This window comes from Leptidea sinapis, chromosome 10, assembly GCF_905404315.1.
Source record: "Leptidea sinapis chromosome 10, ilLepSina1.1, whole genome shotgun sequence".
Classification (NCBI taxonomy): domain Eukaryota; kingdom Metazoa; phylum Arthropoda; class Insecta; order Lepidoptera; family Pieridae; genus Leptidea; species Leptidea sinapis.
Window position 1 is genome coordinate 10,152,649 of NC_066274.1, and position 16,260 is coordinate 10,168,908.

The 16,260-nt window shown below is 36.4% G+C and overlaps 1 protein-coding gene across 1 annotated transcript in view; it reads left to right on the forward strand.

Annotated features, from left to right (window-relative positions):
* LOC126966587 (inositol polyphosphate 5-phosphatase K-like) overlaps positions 1 to 11,180 on the forward strand; it is a 32,058-nt gene extending 20,878 nt beyond the window's left edge. Inside the window, exon 9 of the mRNA XM_050810733.1 lies at positions 2,273 to 11,180. Within this exon, the coding sequence (XP_050666690.1) occupies positions 2,273 to 2,460 (188 nt within the window). The 3' untranslated portion in view covers positions 2,461 to 11,180. The remainder of the gene's footprint in view (positions 1 to 2,272) is intronic.
* Positions 11,181 to 16,260: the final 5,080 nt, after the last annotated feature.

Sequence of the window (16,260 nt, forward strand, 5' to 3'; positions counted from 1 at the left end):
TCACCTCTGGGCGGGTGCTCCCCAGTACCAGCTTCTTCCATTTGACCGCATACAACGAAGAGCGGCTCGAATCATCGACGATCAAGTCATCTCCGATCGGCTTGATTCTCTAGCATTGCGTAGAGATGTGGGTTCTCTCTGCATCTTCTACCGCATTTATCACTCAGAGGAGCTGTTCGGGTTGATTCCAGCGGCCGAATTCCACCATCGGACATTACGTGCAAAGTACCATCCGCATCACGTAGACGTCTGGCATTCCACAACCGCGCGTTTTCTTCGAAATTTCTTGCCTCGCACAGCCGCTTTGTGGAATCAACTACCGGCAGCGGTCTTCCCGAACAGATACGACTTAGGGACCTTCAAGAAAAAAGCATACTCCCACCTTAAAGGCCGGCAACACATTTCTTGACACACCTGTTGTTGCGGATGTCCATGGGCGGTTGCCTCACCTCTCCCCATCCCGTGAGCCTCTTGCCCGTTTGCCCCCTCTCTTATATAAAAAAAAAAATAATGAACGTGCAATAAATATAGCGCAAAAAATGCGGGACTCAAATTTGAGCCAACCGTTCGAGTGACTGGTATGATTTATTCAAATCTCAGGTTGTGTCTTCACACTTTACAGTTGAAAACCTGCTCAACCCCAATAATTGCATATTACGAATTTTACTTGAGATGTCTATTAAAGATCTAGGTGTAACTCATGACAATAAATTAATGTTCGATGTCCATGTTAATGCTGTAGTAAATAGAGCCTATCAGACTCTTGGATTTATTATTCGTGCTTCACAGAATTTTAAAAGAATGAAAACTATAAAAATTATCTATTGCGCCTACTTACGTAGTCATCTAGAGTACGGGTCTCAAATTTGCAATCCCTGTTATAAAATATACTCAGACAACATCGAGAGAATCCAAATGAAATTCACGCGTTACCTGTAATATAAATGTTATATACCAATGTCTGAATATCCACAGCGAAGCCTGATGTTCCATCTTCTTCCATTATATCAGAGGCGAAATATGTCTGATATCGCGTTTTTACTGAAATTAGCCCAAAATAACATTGATAGTCCGGACCTTCTTAGCAAAATTAATCTTAATGTTCCTACTCGTAGTCTTAGGAAACCGGCTTTGTTTAGCATCGATTCCAGTCACACTAACTACCGGAAAAATAGCTTTTGTCCTCGTTGCATGCGGCAGTTCAACAAGCTTAACCATGATGACCGTTTTGACCTCTTTACTTGTAGTCCTCTTGTAGCTAAGAATGTGCTTACCAAAGACAGTGTCGATGTAAGTCTAACATAAAAAAAGAAGCACTTAATCTCATAAGTTAGAACCTATTTTGTGTTACAGTATTGTTTGTGTTATATATTAATCTGAGCTTAAGCAATTTAAAAACATATGTGGAAGCTTGTAATTAGCATCTATTTGTTGTGTTAAATTTGTAAAAAAAGCTGTAAGTTTCCCAAATAAGATAAAATAAAAATGTCGCCCTGGCAAATTTTAAAGTGATATCTCTCACTTCTGGGACCAATTAAATTAATTATGTAACCAAAACATTGTAAAATTGTAACATAACTGTGTTCTGTATATATTTTCTGCATATTGAAATATCTCTAATCATATTTTCATTTTTCAAAGCTTGTTGAAAAACAAAACAGTTACACACACAGATAGTATACCGAAGAATACTCTCTGTGATAAATGTGGCAAACAAACAAAGTGAAGCGACGTCTCTACGCAACGCAAGGAATTTTTTCGTCGTCCGACCAAGCTGTGGAATAAGCTTCCTTGTGCGTTGTTTCAATGACGATACGACATGGGTACCTACACTTTTTTAAAGGCCGGCAACGCTCTTGTGATTCCTCTGGTGTTGCCGGCGAATGTGGGCGGCGGTGATCACCTAACATCAGTTCTTAAGATCGTTTGTCCTCCCTTTCCGAAAAACGCCAAGTGATCGAGCCTTAGTAGACTGTGTACTATATATATATGTATATATATATATAGTGAAAATGGTCTTTGTTTGAGGCTCTTTCACGCCTCAACCACTGATCGTATCGACATGAAACTACCACCATTCGTTGCGATAATTTATCCTAGATGTTTTATAGCTACATACTACTTATTTTTTGAATCCCAACGTTCCTTCATTAATTTATTTCCTTTTAAAATTTGCACAGCGAAGCGGGCGGGAACGGCTAGTATTAGTATTACCTAGTATTTTGATATTTTGAACTTATATATTGTAGTTTACTTTGCCTTGGTATTACAGGTATATCAGAGCCGTTCGAGGTAAGTAGCAAAGAGGACAAAATGGTCACACTCGATCCGTGTCTCGAGGCCTCGTGTAGCTCATCGCCTGGTCGTTCCAAAGCTGCCACAGACGCGTTCACAGACTTCGCTGGTCTGGATGTGTCCAAGTTGTCGCGCCACATATCGAATGACCTGAGCATCGACTGACTAAAGTGGTACCTGCCTGGCTCGCCAGCGAAACGGAAGGATTGAGGGTAGTTGTAAATTTAGCGTTATTAGTATCAACTGGTTGTAGATATTATTTTTTATTCAGTTTGCGACTAACCAACCCATTAAAGGTCACATTACGATTTTAATGACGTATGGTCGATGTTATTTCTTTTTTTTCTTAATTCTACATGGTATGTAATTTCAGGATTTTTATTTATTTAAGCTTAGACCTACATCATAGTCTGAACAATAGGGGGTTAATTATATAAATTAAATATGTACCATGAGCACCATCTGAGAGTATATAGAGAATAAGACATACCAAGATTTACGGACTATACGTATCTTGATCGGTCGGCTCAGTTCGTGAGCGCTCGGACGGAACCCAAGAGATCGCGGGTTCGAGTATTGTATTTTTCATAAATTTTGGTTACAAATTCTATTTGTATAAATCATAGTCAATAAATTTTCGGAAGCGCATGTAATTAGTTCGTTAGTTTTTTGGTCAAGATAAACCTTCCATGTTTTATTTGTTACTAATTATTTAAGTATGTTTTTGAGGGCACTTATTATGAAAACTCGTTTTGTAAGACATTTCGGATGTGAATTCGGAGCAGTTGGAATTGAGCACTGGAACTGTCAGTCGGATTATGCGATTAGCATTAGGGCTCAATTTCTTGTTAATGTTGTTATCAATAGCCATATATAATATTGTGTCTTCGATATCTAAGTTCTAAAGTAAATATGTGCAAAAAGGTGTGTGAGAGATAAAGCGATTCTATCTGTATTAATAACTAGCCTATGGAAAAAGGACTTGTATTGGATGCACAGTCACATTGTCTCTTTCTAGAGAGGTTTCTCTTTCTACATGATGGTATTGTTCAGTTTACTCCCTACAATCTGATGTGATTTTGTTTTTCTTAAATAGTCATTCGTTAGCGTTATCCAGTTGACTAGTTATTTCTATAAGTATAATAGACATGATTTTTCAAAGAAATAGATTTAAAACAGAGATGTAAAACATTCTCTGCTTGCGATGACATACATAATCGTATATCGACTAGTGTAGTGTGTCATTTATCGATAAGCGCATGTCAATTTATTTCATTTAGGAATCGATTCAGATAATCGATAAATTCCAATAACATTAATGCTTTACATTAGTACTGTAATATTAATTTGCTAGGACATTCACTCTTAAATTAACATGACATATCGTAAGCATATTTACGAAGATAAACTCCTATTAAGGATTTTTTAAAGAATAAATTTAAACTTTAGAGCTACGTGTGCGACTTAGATAGATGATATAGTGGTAAGTGTAGTTTTTCATGTCGTCACAAATAATATTTACGTCACAAGTTTGAAGTCGGTTTTCAACGGTTTTATTAAACCGGGTTTATGTAATTATAAAACACTTCAGCTAGCGACCAAACCATGACAAAAAAGATGAATGCATTGTACCTATCCTTTGACTCTCAACATATTATGCTCAATATGAAATACCTTTGGTTTTAATATTAATAATTATAATATTGACACACTTTTACACAAATTATCATGCCCCAAACTAGGCATAGGGTATGGGTACAAGACAATGATATATACAATATAATTTACATAGTTACATAATATAAACATCCATGACTTTGAAACAAACATCTTTATTCATCAAGTAAATTAAGAGTATTAAGAGCCATAAGTTCATAATTCATTAGAATATGTCGAGATTATATTTATGCAAAAGAAAGAAAAGTCACGGTAGTGCAATTCTATAAATGTAAATTTGTTGATAAATCCGTATGTATAAGGTGTATGTGGGTTGGAATTTATATATAATATCTTTAAGGTAAGAGCTTGTCTCTAGCATATTGTTGTAGCTGTCAGTGTTATGAAAGATAATGAAACAAACTTATATAATATGAATTTAATAATTTAATTTTATATAATATAATTTGAATTTCAGACACGTCGTTTATATTGTTTTTTTTTAGGAATTATTATGTAATGTTTGGTACTGAATCAATAATAATATGATAACTGTAGTATAGTATATAAAAAATTATCTTACCGTGAGTGGCTTTGGCGTAATTTGACGTTTTTAGATAAGATATTCAAATCAAATCAAAATAGTTTATTCACGTAGGTCACGGAAATGATACTTATGAATATCAAAAAAAAATTCTTATTGAATCTACCGCTACTTCGTAAAGGGTTGAGCTAATGAGAAGAAGTAGCAAGAAACTCATTGCCACTCTTTTATATCAAGATATACATTGAATTTCATCGATTTACAAATAATTTCAAATTACAATATTATAATACGTAAAATGATGCAACAGACACACTCAAACGTCAAATAGTCAATTTCTTACACGAGTAAGTAAAAAAAGTAAATGTTAATTAATATAAAAGTTATTGAGTACAGTAGCTGCATCATCCACACACACCATAAATAAATAAAGGTATTGTGTGAGCATTTTATAAGCGATTATAAATAAATAATATATAATATTCTATATTATCTCTTATGTTAGCATCAACCAGAGTTGTACAAATTATATATAAAAATTATAATAAAAATGAAAATGGAGAATATATAAACCAATTTTAAATATCTGAATTTATCGGCTTTTATCTGTGGTAGTTTTTAGCCTGTGATATAGTATACATATTTATTACTTATTATTTAACCGTAGTGCAAATTGTAGATGCCTAATGTAATATAATGTGAGTTATATTGCGTAGGATTCCAATATTATTGTAATTACACAATTATATAATATATCATTTCATATTATTCCGTTTGTTACGGAGGAGCAAGTATTTAGGTAGCAACTTGCCATGATATCTTTGTGATGATTTAGTACAATTGTTCTAACAGCTTAAGTACATATAGTACACATACTTTGTGTTATAATTAGTAAGTTAGGCCCGATTTCATCAATGAGTCTCACTTCAAACTGAGTTTAATAAAACTCCGTTTTACGTAAACGAGTTCAAATGCCACACTTGATATTTCATTAAACAAAGTGATTTCACCAATACCTTTTGAGCGTGTTGACGTAAAGTGGGTTTACAGGTCATAAACAACAGTGCAAATACCTGTCAAAACTGTCATTGATAAGTATGTAACAAAATCAACATTGTTATAAGTCAATGTTTATATTACGATTACGATAGTGACAGCTCTTGAACGCGATCAAATATGCTGAAAGTCCAAAATTCGGCGGTCAGCATTTAAACGCGTTTAGGCTATAACTGCGTTTAGTTTGTGTTGGTGAAAACAGAATTGAATCTGTAAAATCGCTTACAGGCGTAAGCTTTGTTCAAAGTGCTCTAATCGCGTTCTAATTCAATGGTGAAATCGGGCTTAGTATTGCATTCACTACATACCCCTTACAGACAATATTGGCAGTGAAGTAAGGCGAGATTTTAAAATGAATTTTGTTGATTTTCAATTAAAATAGAAAATTTTTATTGCTTTATTTTGTTATGGTATTATAATATAATGTTAATGTTGAAGGTTCTGTTGTGTTGGGTTTCGTTACTTAAAAGTATAATGTATAAAAGTTTTTTTGAGCTTTTTTCTCATGCTAGCTGTAAGTATAACATGAATTGTTTTAAAATATGTTTGCCAAAATGAGATATTGTAATGAATTAACTGAAATGTTAAATTGAATTCATTTTGTCCGGGATGTGGGTCCATTATGTTTAACACGGGTATTTAAATATTAGATCGAGTTATAATATGTTGATTAAAATTTTAAAATAAATACTTATTTTGCGAATGGCTAAAAGCGGACAAACGAGACGTTTAGTCACTGTAAACTGTCATGGCTGGATCAACTGACAATATAGTTGTAAAAAAGTGTGTGTGTGTGTACTTATGTATGAACTCAAGAAGTTATACTTCTTTGGCTTAACGAAGCAAAAATCATTAAAATTATTTATTCCTCGTGCTATTCTACGTTTTTAGAAAGAACAATTTTTGTAAAAATCTTGCAAAGATGGCTTTGAAATTAATTATTAAATAATGAATACGCCTGTATGGGCTTGAACCCTTTGCCTGTCCTAATAAGGGACGAAGAAACCAAAAAAAAAATAACGAATGTCGCAAACGACAGAAAATTTTAGGAACCTACTTCAATCTACTTTTGTGTTACAGTGATACGCGCATCTTAAAATTTCACTATCATCATTTTCCGCGCATAAAGAAGTGTAATTTCAAAATGATTAATCAATTCTATTTTACTTAGTATTTTCTTTGATTAACGCGTGTGTTAACATTTAAATAAAACACTTTTAAAAAGATGAAAACGCATGTAAATGTAACTGTTTTAAAATTAGTTTTTGCTTAAATGTGCAATCGAGTCCCACTGAAAACGTGCTCTGAAAAGGTCCCGAAAGGTCGGGTTAACTAAAAAAATAACAAAAATGTTATTTATACTCAAAAATCAATGGAAACCACAGATACGAGTTTTAATCCCTTATAGAGTGTTTTATTTCAATGGTATTGTAGTAAATAATTCATCTGGATTAAACAATTTAAATGAAGTTATCACACAACTGCACTCTGCAGTTAAACTTTACCTCCAATATATATACATCTACAATACGAACATACATCCTTCTCGAAGACCGGTAGCGATCTTGTGTCTCCGTCATGCAAGAAATCATGGAACGATCAGTGGACAACTGTCCACTAGAAGTCACGAGGATCAAGTTGACTGTTTACACCATTTCTTAACGTAATGGACTTACAAATTTTGAGACTGTATTCACCTGAGCAATGAAATCTTTTTATAATAAAACTATTGGGTTTAAATATCTTTGAAAAATTACATTTGCACTTTGGCTTATTCGTGTAACGCGTTGGATATGATTTATGAATTATAAAATACACCATTCGATAAGCTTTGATTTGATTTAAATGATTTGATTTAGTTAGCGTTAAGTGTGATTAACGCCCAATTAATAACGGCTTTCAAGAGAGCATGGGCTGCGGTGATAGCGGGTACGCTATCACCGCAGCCCTATATAACCCGTATATAGTAGGGTACTACTATCAGCTAGACCCTACGCATGTTTGTCCTACTATCAAAAGTAATGTTGCTCAGGTGGGTACGTAGCCTTAAAGACTTGATAAAATATTTTTAATAATCTAATTCCGATTGAGTTGACCACCGATATTTTATTATTTTTATAATGAAAATATTTTGTTTATTCATTCATAGTGTGATACAGTCGTGAAGTAAAACGATTTTCGTCATTGCCCTGTCAATACGGGTAGGTCAATGACCAAAATTATTTTTTCTTCGCGACCGTATTTTAGTTGAAAATATAGAGATCATTTTTTGATATTGTAGCTTACTTCTTAAGATATTATGTACAAGGCCTGCGGTTCGTGAATTATATCTAGTGTTAGCAAATTGTAAAGTCGTTTTCACGCGAATTTTATACTAAAACTTAAGTTTTATTTCTTAAAAAAATGTACCTGAACTGACGTGACTTATAATTTTTATTACTTTTTTTTCCTGAAAAGCTTTGGTGGTTTTTATTGCCTTGGCTTGTTTAGTTACCTGTGATAATAGTCCTTACAAACTTCCGCATTGTTTGCCCATCTTGCGACCTGTATCATAAATTGTCAACAAATCATTTTATTCATAGCACGCCAAAATGATTATTACTTCAATAACTTTGGTTATAGTACTGCACACTACATTCTTAATAGTGAAGGAATTGAATTTTCTTTACAATGTATCTATGCAATACTACATTATATTGGATTTTGTACAACATACAAATGTAGCCATGTCGCTTCCCCGCAAAAAATGAAAGCTAATTTTTACAAGTTTTTTAGTTGTTTCTCAGTTAAAAGATGGAAATAAACAAGTTTTAACGTTCTATGTTCAATCGTTCTTAAGAAGTAGACTGCAGTCGCGCGTCGGACCTGATATTTTTTTATATATATACTTTTTTACTGTGGTACAATATTTGGCTGTTTTCTTTGAGTTGAGTATGAGGTTTGGGGATATCTGGGGATTTGATTTAAAGCCATATAAGTTTTATAATTTGAAGCATTATACAAAATGTTATGGTTCTATTATTATAAGTACAGTTAATGGTAGGGGGGTTATTTTATAACTATTTTTTTATTTAGCTAGATCATTTAAAATGTACGATGAAATATATTGAGTCATTATTGCAAACTTTGTTTACTACTGTTCTATGAGGTGTTCAAATCATAGATTTTGAATATACTAGCGTATATATGACCTGCCCAATAATGCGTGGTTTAATATTAGATTATGGATTGTTCTCCGCTGCGCTCCAACAAGATACCTCAGGCGTAGTCGTTAAGTGCGGCAACTAATACTATATAATAGTATCGAACAATGTGTGAGGTTGATGTGCCGCATAGTCTGTTAAACTTGGCTAATAATTGAAACTAAAATGCCGGGTTGCGTAGTAAATAAATACTACAAGAAATAAGAAAGCCACTGGTATCACATATCAGTATTTTATTAATTTCAATGTAAAATAACACGAAGCGTATGTTACAAAATAAGACAGATGCCATTGAGTGTCAAGATGCCTCTTACAAGCTTCTAATAGTTCCCGTAATAAAAAAGCTATTGTTCTTAGGTAGTGCGGTATCTAGTTGGGGCGCAGCGGAGACAAATTTTCAATAAGGGTTTAATATTTACTAAGGAGCAAAAATCAAAATCGGTTACAGTAACAATAGATTCGCTTACATTTTCTATCTTGTTTTATGTCCGTTAGAGATGTTCTTCTCTGTCGCAAGCCTTGTTCGTCTATGCGCTAGAATATTGAAAGTCTCCACCAGTAGGAGGCTCCTTTGCACACGAAGCCGGCTAGATTATGGGTACCACAACGGCGGCTATTTCTGCCGTAAAGCAGTAATGTGTAAACATTACTGTGTTTCGGTCTGAAGGGCGCCGTAGCTAGTGAAATTACTGGTCAAATGAGACTTAACATCTTATGTCTCAAGGTGACGAGCGCAATTGTGGTGCCACTCAGAATTTTTGGGTTTTTCAAGAATCCTGAGCGGCACTGCATTGTACTGGGTAGGGCGTATCAATTACAACCAGCTGAGCGACCTGCTCGTCTCGTCCCTTATTTTCATAAAAAAAGTATATGGTACCTACCAAATTATTATTTTTAACGATAAGTACGTGCGGTGTTGCGCTTGACAGCAGCTCCATCCCTCGTACCACTATAAACAGCGCGCGGTGATAAGCGGTTCCCATTATATAGGTTGCGATTACTAAGCGACAGTTTTACGACACGTTTCTAATATTTATCAGCTCTCGGCGAACAAACGATATTGTGTAATTTAATTCTGTTACTACAAGAACCTTAAGTTTTTTAAAATTGTAATTAACCCTTTTAGCAATTCTCTTGCCAGTGATTACATCTCATTCTTAAATTTTCCATTGATAGTTTAGTCTGTGTTTCGTAATGTAAACATTAATAGTTATTTGTGCAATTGTTGTGTAATAAGGGGTATTATAACACGAATGTGGGCTTATCACATGAGTGTTTTAATACCTAACTATCAACAGTTGCATACAAGCCTTTATCTACACTCATAATATGAATCTGCTTTAAAAGATCCTGAAAAAGTTAGCTTACTGCTCACATAAAAAAAGCCAGTCCTAGTAACCATTACATGATCCAAACGAGTGTTGTAATGTTGTGCTGAATTTCATTACAACACTTATTTATTTATTAGGGCATTGGGTGTTTTAATGTTGGCATTAAGCTAACAGTTTTCGGATCTTTAATAGAGGTTTTAAAGCATGGATGTAGATAAATGAATTTTATGTCTAGTTTGTATGACCATGCTTTTGTTGTTAGCAGTTACCAATAAGAAATTACCAAGGGACAAATAGAAAAATATATGTTGTAAATGTGGTGGCCGCATATAATTGCAACTAGTTATACCGAAGGTCAGAAGGTATCATAGAGACGTTGCTTATGTATTTCTTTAATTGAACGGTAAAACATAATTTGAATAAGACTGCGATTTGACATTGGACATGATTCCAGTATTAGAATTGATTGTCTGAAGTCCGCGTAAATTGAGACCTGTTTTGTCCATCAGTGTGAAATTAAGTAGAAAATAGTCAATTCTTTTGTTACAACCGCTTCAATTGTTTCTAACCTCAAGGATTCTTACTCGAACCGAGAGTTTCCCGTTTAGCATTGAGCATGTACAAACTAGTCGGAGCTTAATGTAATTCGAATGACTAAGAACTTTCTTGGATTATTATTGTTTCAGTTGAAGAGGAAAAAGTCTTGGCAATTTTCGATGGCTTACATTTATGTTGATTACTGATGAGTCAGCGCATCCTAGACAATGAATCACAGAATAATTTTACTAGGTTCTTATTAATCTAATTAAATATTGGATATTTAAAAAAAAAAACATAAATTATCTGTAAATTGAAAACTTTTTAAAAACTTGCTGTGTTCTACAAACAATAGTGAACCCAAAAAAAATATAGTTTACAGAATTTTTGGTGCTTGTGCCACTCGGACTGAAGGTGGTTAGAAATGAAAAGAATCTAATTAATCAATATTATAAGTTTACCGTTCGTCAAATAGATTCCTAATGATTACTCATTGGTTGCGAATGTATGTGGCTGCTCTTCTATGTTACTTAAATAAAATATATTTTGTTTACATAATCGTGGCTGTTTTAATTCAATCTACCCTTATTTTGTTCAACATCATAAATTTTTGAATTGATGAAATTACTGGGTAACCCCGGTATCCTCTCCGCTCAATTCATACTTCAGTATTAACGATTCTATGGAAAAGTCTAAAATATTTAAGGAAGTAATAAGTATAACTTTATCTTTTATAAAGTGACTAATTTGCTTTGGAAATGTTACAAGTAGAGATTTTTTTTATGGAATAGGAGGACAAACGAGCGTACGGGTCACCTGTTGTTAAGTGAACACCGCCGCCCACAATCTCTTGCAACACCAGAGGAATTACAGGAGCGTTGCCGGCCTTTCAGGAAGGTGTACGCGCTTTTTTTGAAGGTACCCATGTCGAATCGTCTTAGCAAGTCGTAAGGAAGCTCATTCTACAGCTTCGTAGGACGTGGAAGAAAGCTCCTTGAAAACCGCACTGTGGAGGACCGCCACACATCCAGCTGGTGAGGATGATATCCTAACTTGTGGCGTGTCGTGCGAAGGTGGAATTCGGCGGCAGGAATCAGGTTAAACAGCTCTTCGAACTACTCACCGTGATAAAAGCGGTAGAAGACACACAATGAAGCGACTTCTCTACGCAACGCCAAGTGATCCAGCCGTTCACAGAACACTGGGTCCCTCACAATTTGAGCTGCTCTACGTTGCACGCGGCCAAATGGATCGAGCTGATACTGGGGTGCGCCAGACCAGAGATGACAGCAATACTCCATGTGTGGCCGGATTTGCGCTTTGTAGAGCGCTAGTATGTGGGCCGGCTTGAAGTATTGCCGTGCTCTATTAATGACGCCCAGTTTCTTTGAAGCCGAGCCGATTTCGAGACCCAGTATTCCGATACTATGCTAGGCTTTAAGGGAAGTGTTGTCGAAGAGCGGTGATACGACAAATGGGGTTTTTTTTAGTGGTAAACGCGCAAACTTGAGTCTTCTGGGGGTTAAATTGTACAAGGTTCAATTTACCCCATTCCGCGACCTTCTCATGAGAGGACTCGATAGAAGACACAAGTTTCTCCCGGCACTGGTCGATGATTTCCCGAGAGAGACCTGCATGGCCCACGGCATCACCAGTGCTGTCGTCTGCATAGCAATGAATGTTGGAGGTGTTCAACATATCATTGATATGCAGAAGAAACAGCGTTGGAGATAGCACACAGCCTAGGGGCACTCCAGCATTCACGGGCTTCGGGTTCGAGCAATATCCGTCGACAACGACCTCTATGCTGCGCCCAGTGAGGAAGCTGGAGGTCCACTTGCACAAGCTCTCGGGAAGCACAAATGATGGAAGTTTTGAGAGGAGCGCCTTGTGCCATACACGATCAAGATCACTTCGCTATATCCAGGCTAACTGCCAGGCCTTCCCCCTTGCTTTCAATAGTCGCAGCCCATCTATGTGTTAGGTATACCAGAAGATCACCTGCCGACCGTCCATGGCGAAAGCCGTATTGTCGGTCGTTGATCAACTGGTGACCCTCTAGGTATACCAAGAGCTGACGGCTAATTATGCTCTCCATGATTTTGGAGAGTAGGGAGGTAATAGCAATAGGCCTGAAGTTTGCCGGATCCGAACTGTCTCCTTTTTTTGGATCGGATGGACAAGGGCTGACTTCCATGAGTCAGGGACTACGCCTTTAGAATAAGAGTGCCGGAATAAACGCGTTAGCACCGGCGTCAACTCAGGGGCACACGTTCTATGCACGATTTGAGAAATGCCGGCCCGCTCGACTTCCTGACGTCCAACGAATACAGAGCTCGTCTAACAGTTTTCTGTCTGAACTGTACTGCAGGCACAGAGCTGTGAAACCGCGGGATGGTCGGCGGTGTTTTTCCGTTGTCGTCAAGAGTCGAGTTGGAGGCGAAAAGAGCGCACAAGAGATCGGCTTTCTCTTTTGCCGTATGGGCCACGGTGTCATTCCTCATGTGCAATGGCGGCATTTCTTGTAGCTTTGTCATTTAGCTTATTTACATTCTCTTGCAACTCCAGAGGCATCACAGGGGCGTTGCCGGCCTTTAAGGAAGGTATATGCGCTTTTTTTGAAGGTACCCATGTCGTATTGTCCCGGAAACAATTATTCTACAGCTTTGTAGTACGTGAAAAAAAGCTCCTTGAAAACTGCACTGTGGACACACATCCATTCAGATGGCCACGGAATTGGCAATCGCTCTAGATTTCGAGACCCAGTATTCCGATACTAGGCGAGGCTTTAAGTGAAGTGTTGTCGAAGAGCGGTATCCTTATAATTTGAAGAGTAAAGCGATCGCTGGTCCTTGTCTCTTGCGTAAACGGAGGTTGTCTGTCAACGACTCTGCTTTTGTTGGTGATAAACAGTTAAAAAATATCTGTATATTGAGTACAAAATGGTAAAATTCAGTACTCAATAGATCTAGGTTTATTTGTCTAACATAGTAGGTAGGTTAATTTTGATAGGATTCTTTTGTTTATTTCTGAGGCTGTCTGAGCATTTCACGGTCGTACAGACAATTTGTGGGCAATTTCAGGAACAATTTTTGTAAAAAAAACCTTTTCAGATGTTTGAAGAAAAATCTACCATTAATATTCATATGGGTTGTTTGGAAAAAAGTGACTTTCCCTGGTTTTCGTTCAACCATAGTTGTATTTGCAAATCTTGTGTGAACTCAAAATATTGTGTTCAGGCTGATATATGTGGGTTCGGACACGTGGAGCCTGTAGCAATTGCTACTGTTGCTACGTGGTTAATCCGGTAATGGTATACCTACGCGTTATTTTTTAATGTTGCTACAAGTGCCGTATGGCCCTGAGAGCTAGGGAGCTTATTCCACTGTTTAGTTGTACGGAGAAGAAAGTTCCTTGAAAGCCGTTTGTGGCGGAACGTCACATATCCAGATGTTGAAAATGATATCTGAGTTTGTGGCGTGTAGTGAGAGCGACAGATGCGGTAGATGCACCCTATCACACTGCCCTTAAGAACCGAATATCTGCCTGCGGACGCGCGTTCCAACTTCTGTTCCATTCATAGGTACATCCCTACTATAGTTATATTATCAGAGTAAAAGTCCTCCTAAGCATGGAGAAGTATGGCATATTAAACCTAGGTGCCCTTGTTGTAATCATTCGAGCTGGATATGAATGAGCCACCCATGGATTGGCCTATAGTAACGGTGCCTCAAGCTTTTCCAGGTGCTGGAAAGAATGGGCCGTAAAGGTCAAAACTGCTAAGTTACTTTTGGCTTTGTCAGACTGTTCCTCAATCCTCCTCAAGCCAATACGCACAAATCAACAGCCAAGTACCTTGAAAATGGCGCCTTCTACCTTATTAGATGAAAACAGGCCAGGAATATTAGTTAAGTGTGCGTGACAGCCCTACGTCTTACACTCGCGATTTGTATGACACTTTGTGTTAGTGTGCGTGAATTGCTCAAAATAGAGGTTAGTTCTAAAGTCTATTTTTCGTCGTTTTCACAGCTGTCATAGTCTATCTTGAGTCTAGACGTATTAATGATCTAAACAAGTGCCATAGAGCATGTCTTGGCCAGCAGCGTTCGTAAGAATTGGCTCCAGATTATACCTATCTGTGTGATATATGTGGGTGACTATCCCAGAGGTTACGAGCGGTACCTATTTGTAAATTCTTTCTTATTTTCCTAGCTCACTTTTAGTGCAGTTCTCCACGGGCGAGAACGCGGCTGAATTTATGACTATCCCTTGCCTTTACATCTTTAGAATCGAGTTTTTATATAAACCGAAACTACCTATTTCGAGTAAAATCAAATCAAAACCATTTTCGAATTCAAGTTTGAAACTTAAGAAAGTTGGAGCATTAGCAAGAAAATTGTTGTTTCATTTTTCGGGACATTGCACAACAGTAATGCTGAGAAAAAGAAAGGAGTAAACTTATGGAAAGTTACTCTATATTGGTAAGTAATTACGTGCTTGACCAGAGTATCTGAAAACGCTGGTGAAAATTCTTCTCAGGAAGGTCATCCTTCACCATGACAGCTAGTCCTCGCATACCGCTAAGGTAACGAATGTGGTTTTGAAGACTTCAAATATAGAACAAATGGCGCATCCACCATACAGTCCGGACCTTGCACTTTTTTATTATTTTATTATTGCCAAAAGTAAAAGATAAGCCAAGATGTTCACAATCCCGGAAGTCTGTGAAAGCATTCCAAGAGGCCATTCAAGACGTCCCTCAGGAAGAGAACAACTGCTTTATACAATGAATCCAAAGAATGCAAAAGTATAGAAATAATGAAAGAAAATAAGTACGTTACACAACAAAAAGTGAATGATAAACATAATATCTGGTATTAATGTGAATCCAGAAAATAATGTAGTCCAAAGTGTTAATATCTCAGCGTATTTCAGTGCTGTTGAATTATTGGAACTTGCGTTAAGGTGGCATAGTATTTGCATCAATAGTTACATATTATGTAGACGTGGAGACATTTAAATACATTTTTTTTATGGAACCTCGTATCTAGGGTTATTATAATATATCGATGGATTCAATGATCATATTGCCGCGTAAACGAAATCTGCACCGACGAAGTCGCGGGGTCGTATACAACAATATGTCACAAACACATTGACACGGCATGATCATCACATTTATCTCGATTAAAAGAAAAAAAAACTCTGAATCAGATAGGTACTTAACATTTGCAAACTTTAACAACATTTTTGAATAATTTTAATATTATTATTTAGCTTTAGAATCTAGTTGAATTTGGATAACGTTATGAATCCTTATAAAATTTGAGGAAAATCAGGGAGTCATGATGTAAATCAACTCAACCATCTAAAACTTATCGCTGAGCAAACATTCAAATAAATATAAAAAAATATAAAAATATAATATACCATAAGTACATGCGAGTTTGAGGTAGGAATAGATAATTCGAGAAATTGCCACCGGCACATATTTCACGTAATTAAATTGCACTGAAAAACTTAATAACCCAAAGAATCCACTTTAATCTTTTACAATCCTCCCCCGACTTCCTGCAAATACAGATTACACGTTTTTACAACCGAGTTAATAGAGAAACGTGACTAATGCGTAGAAAAT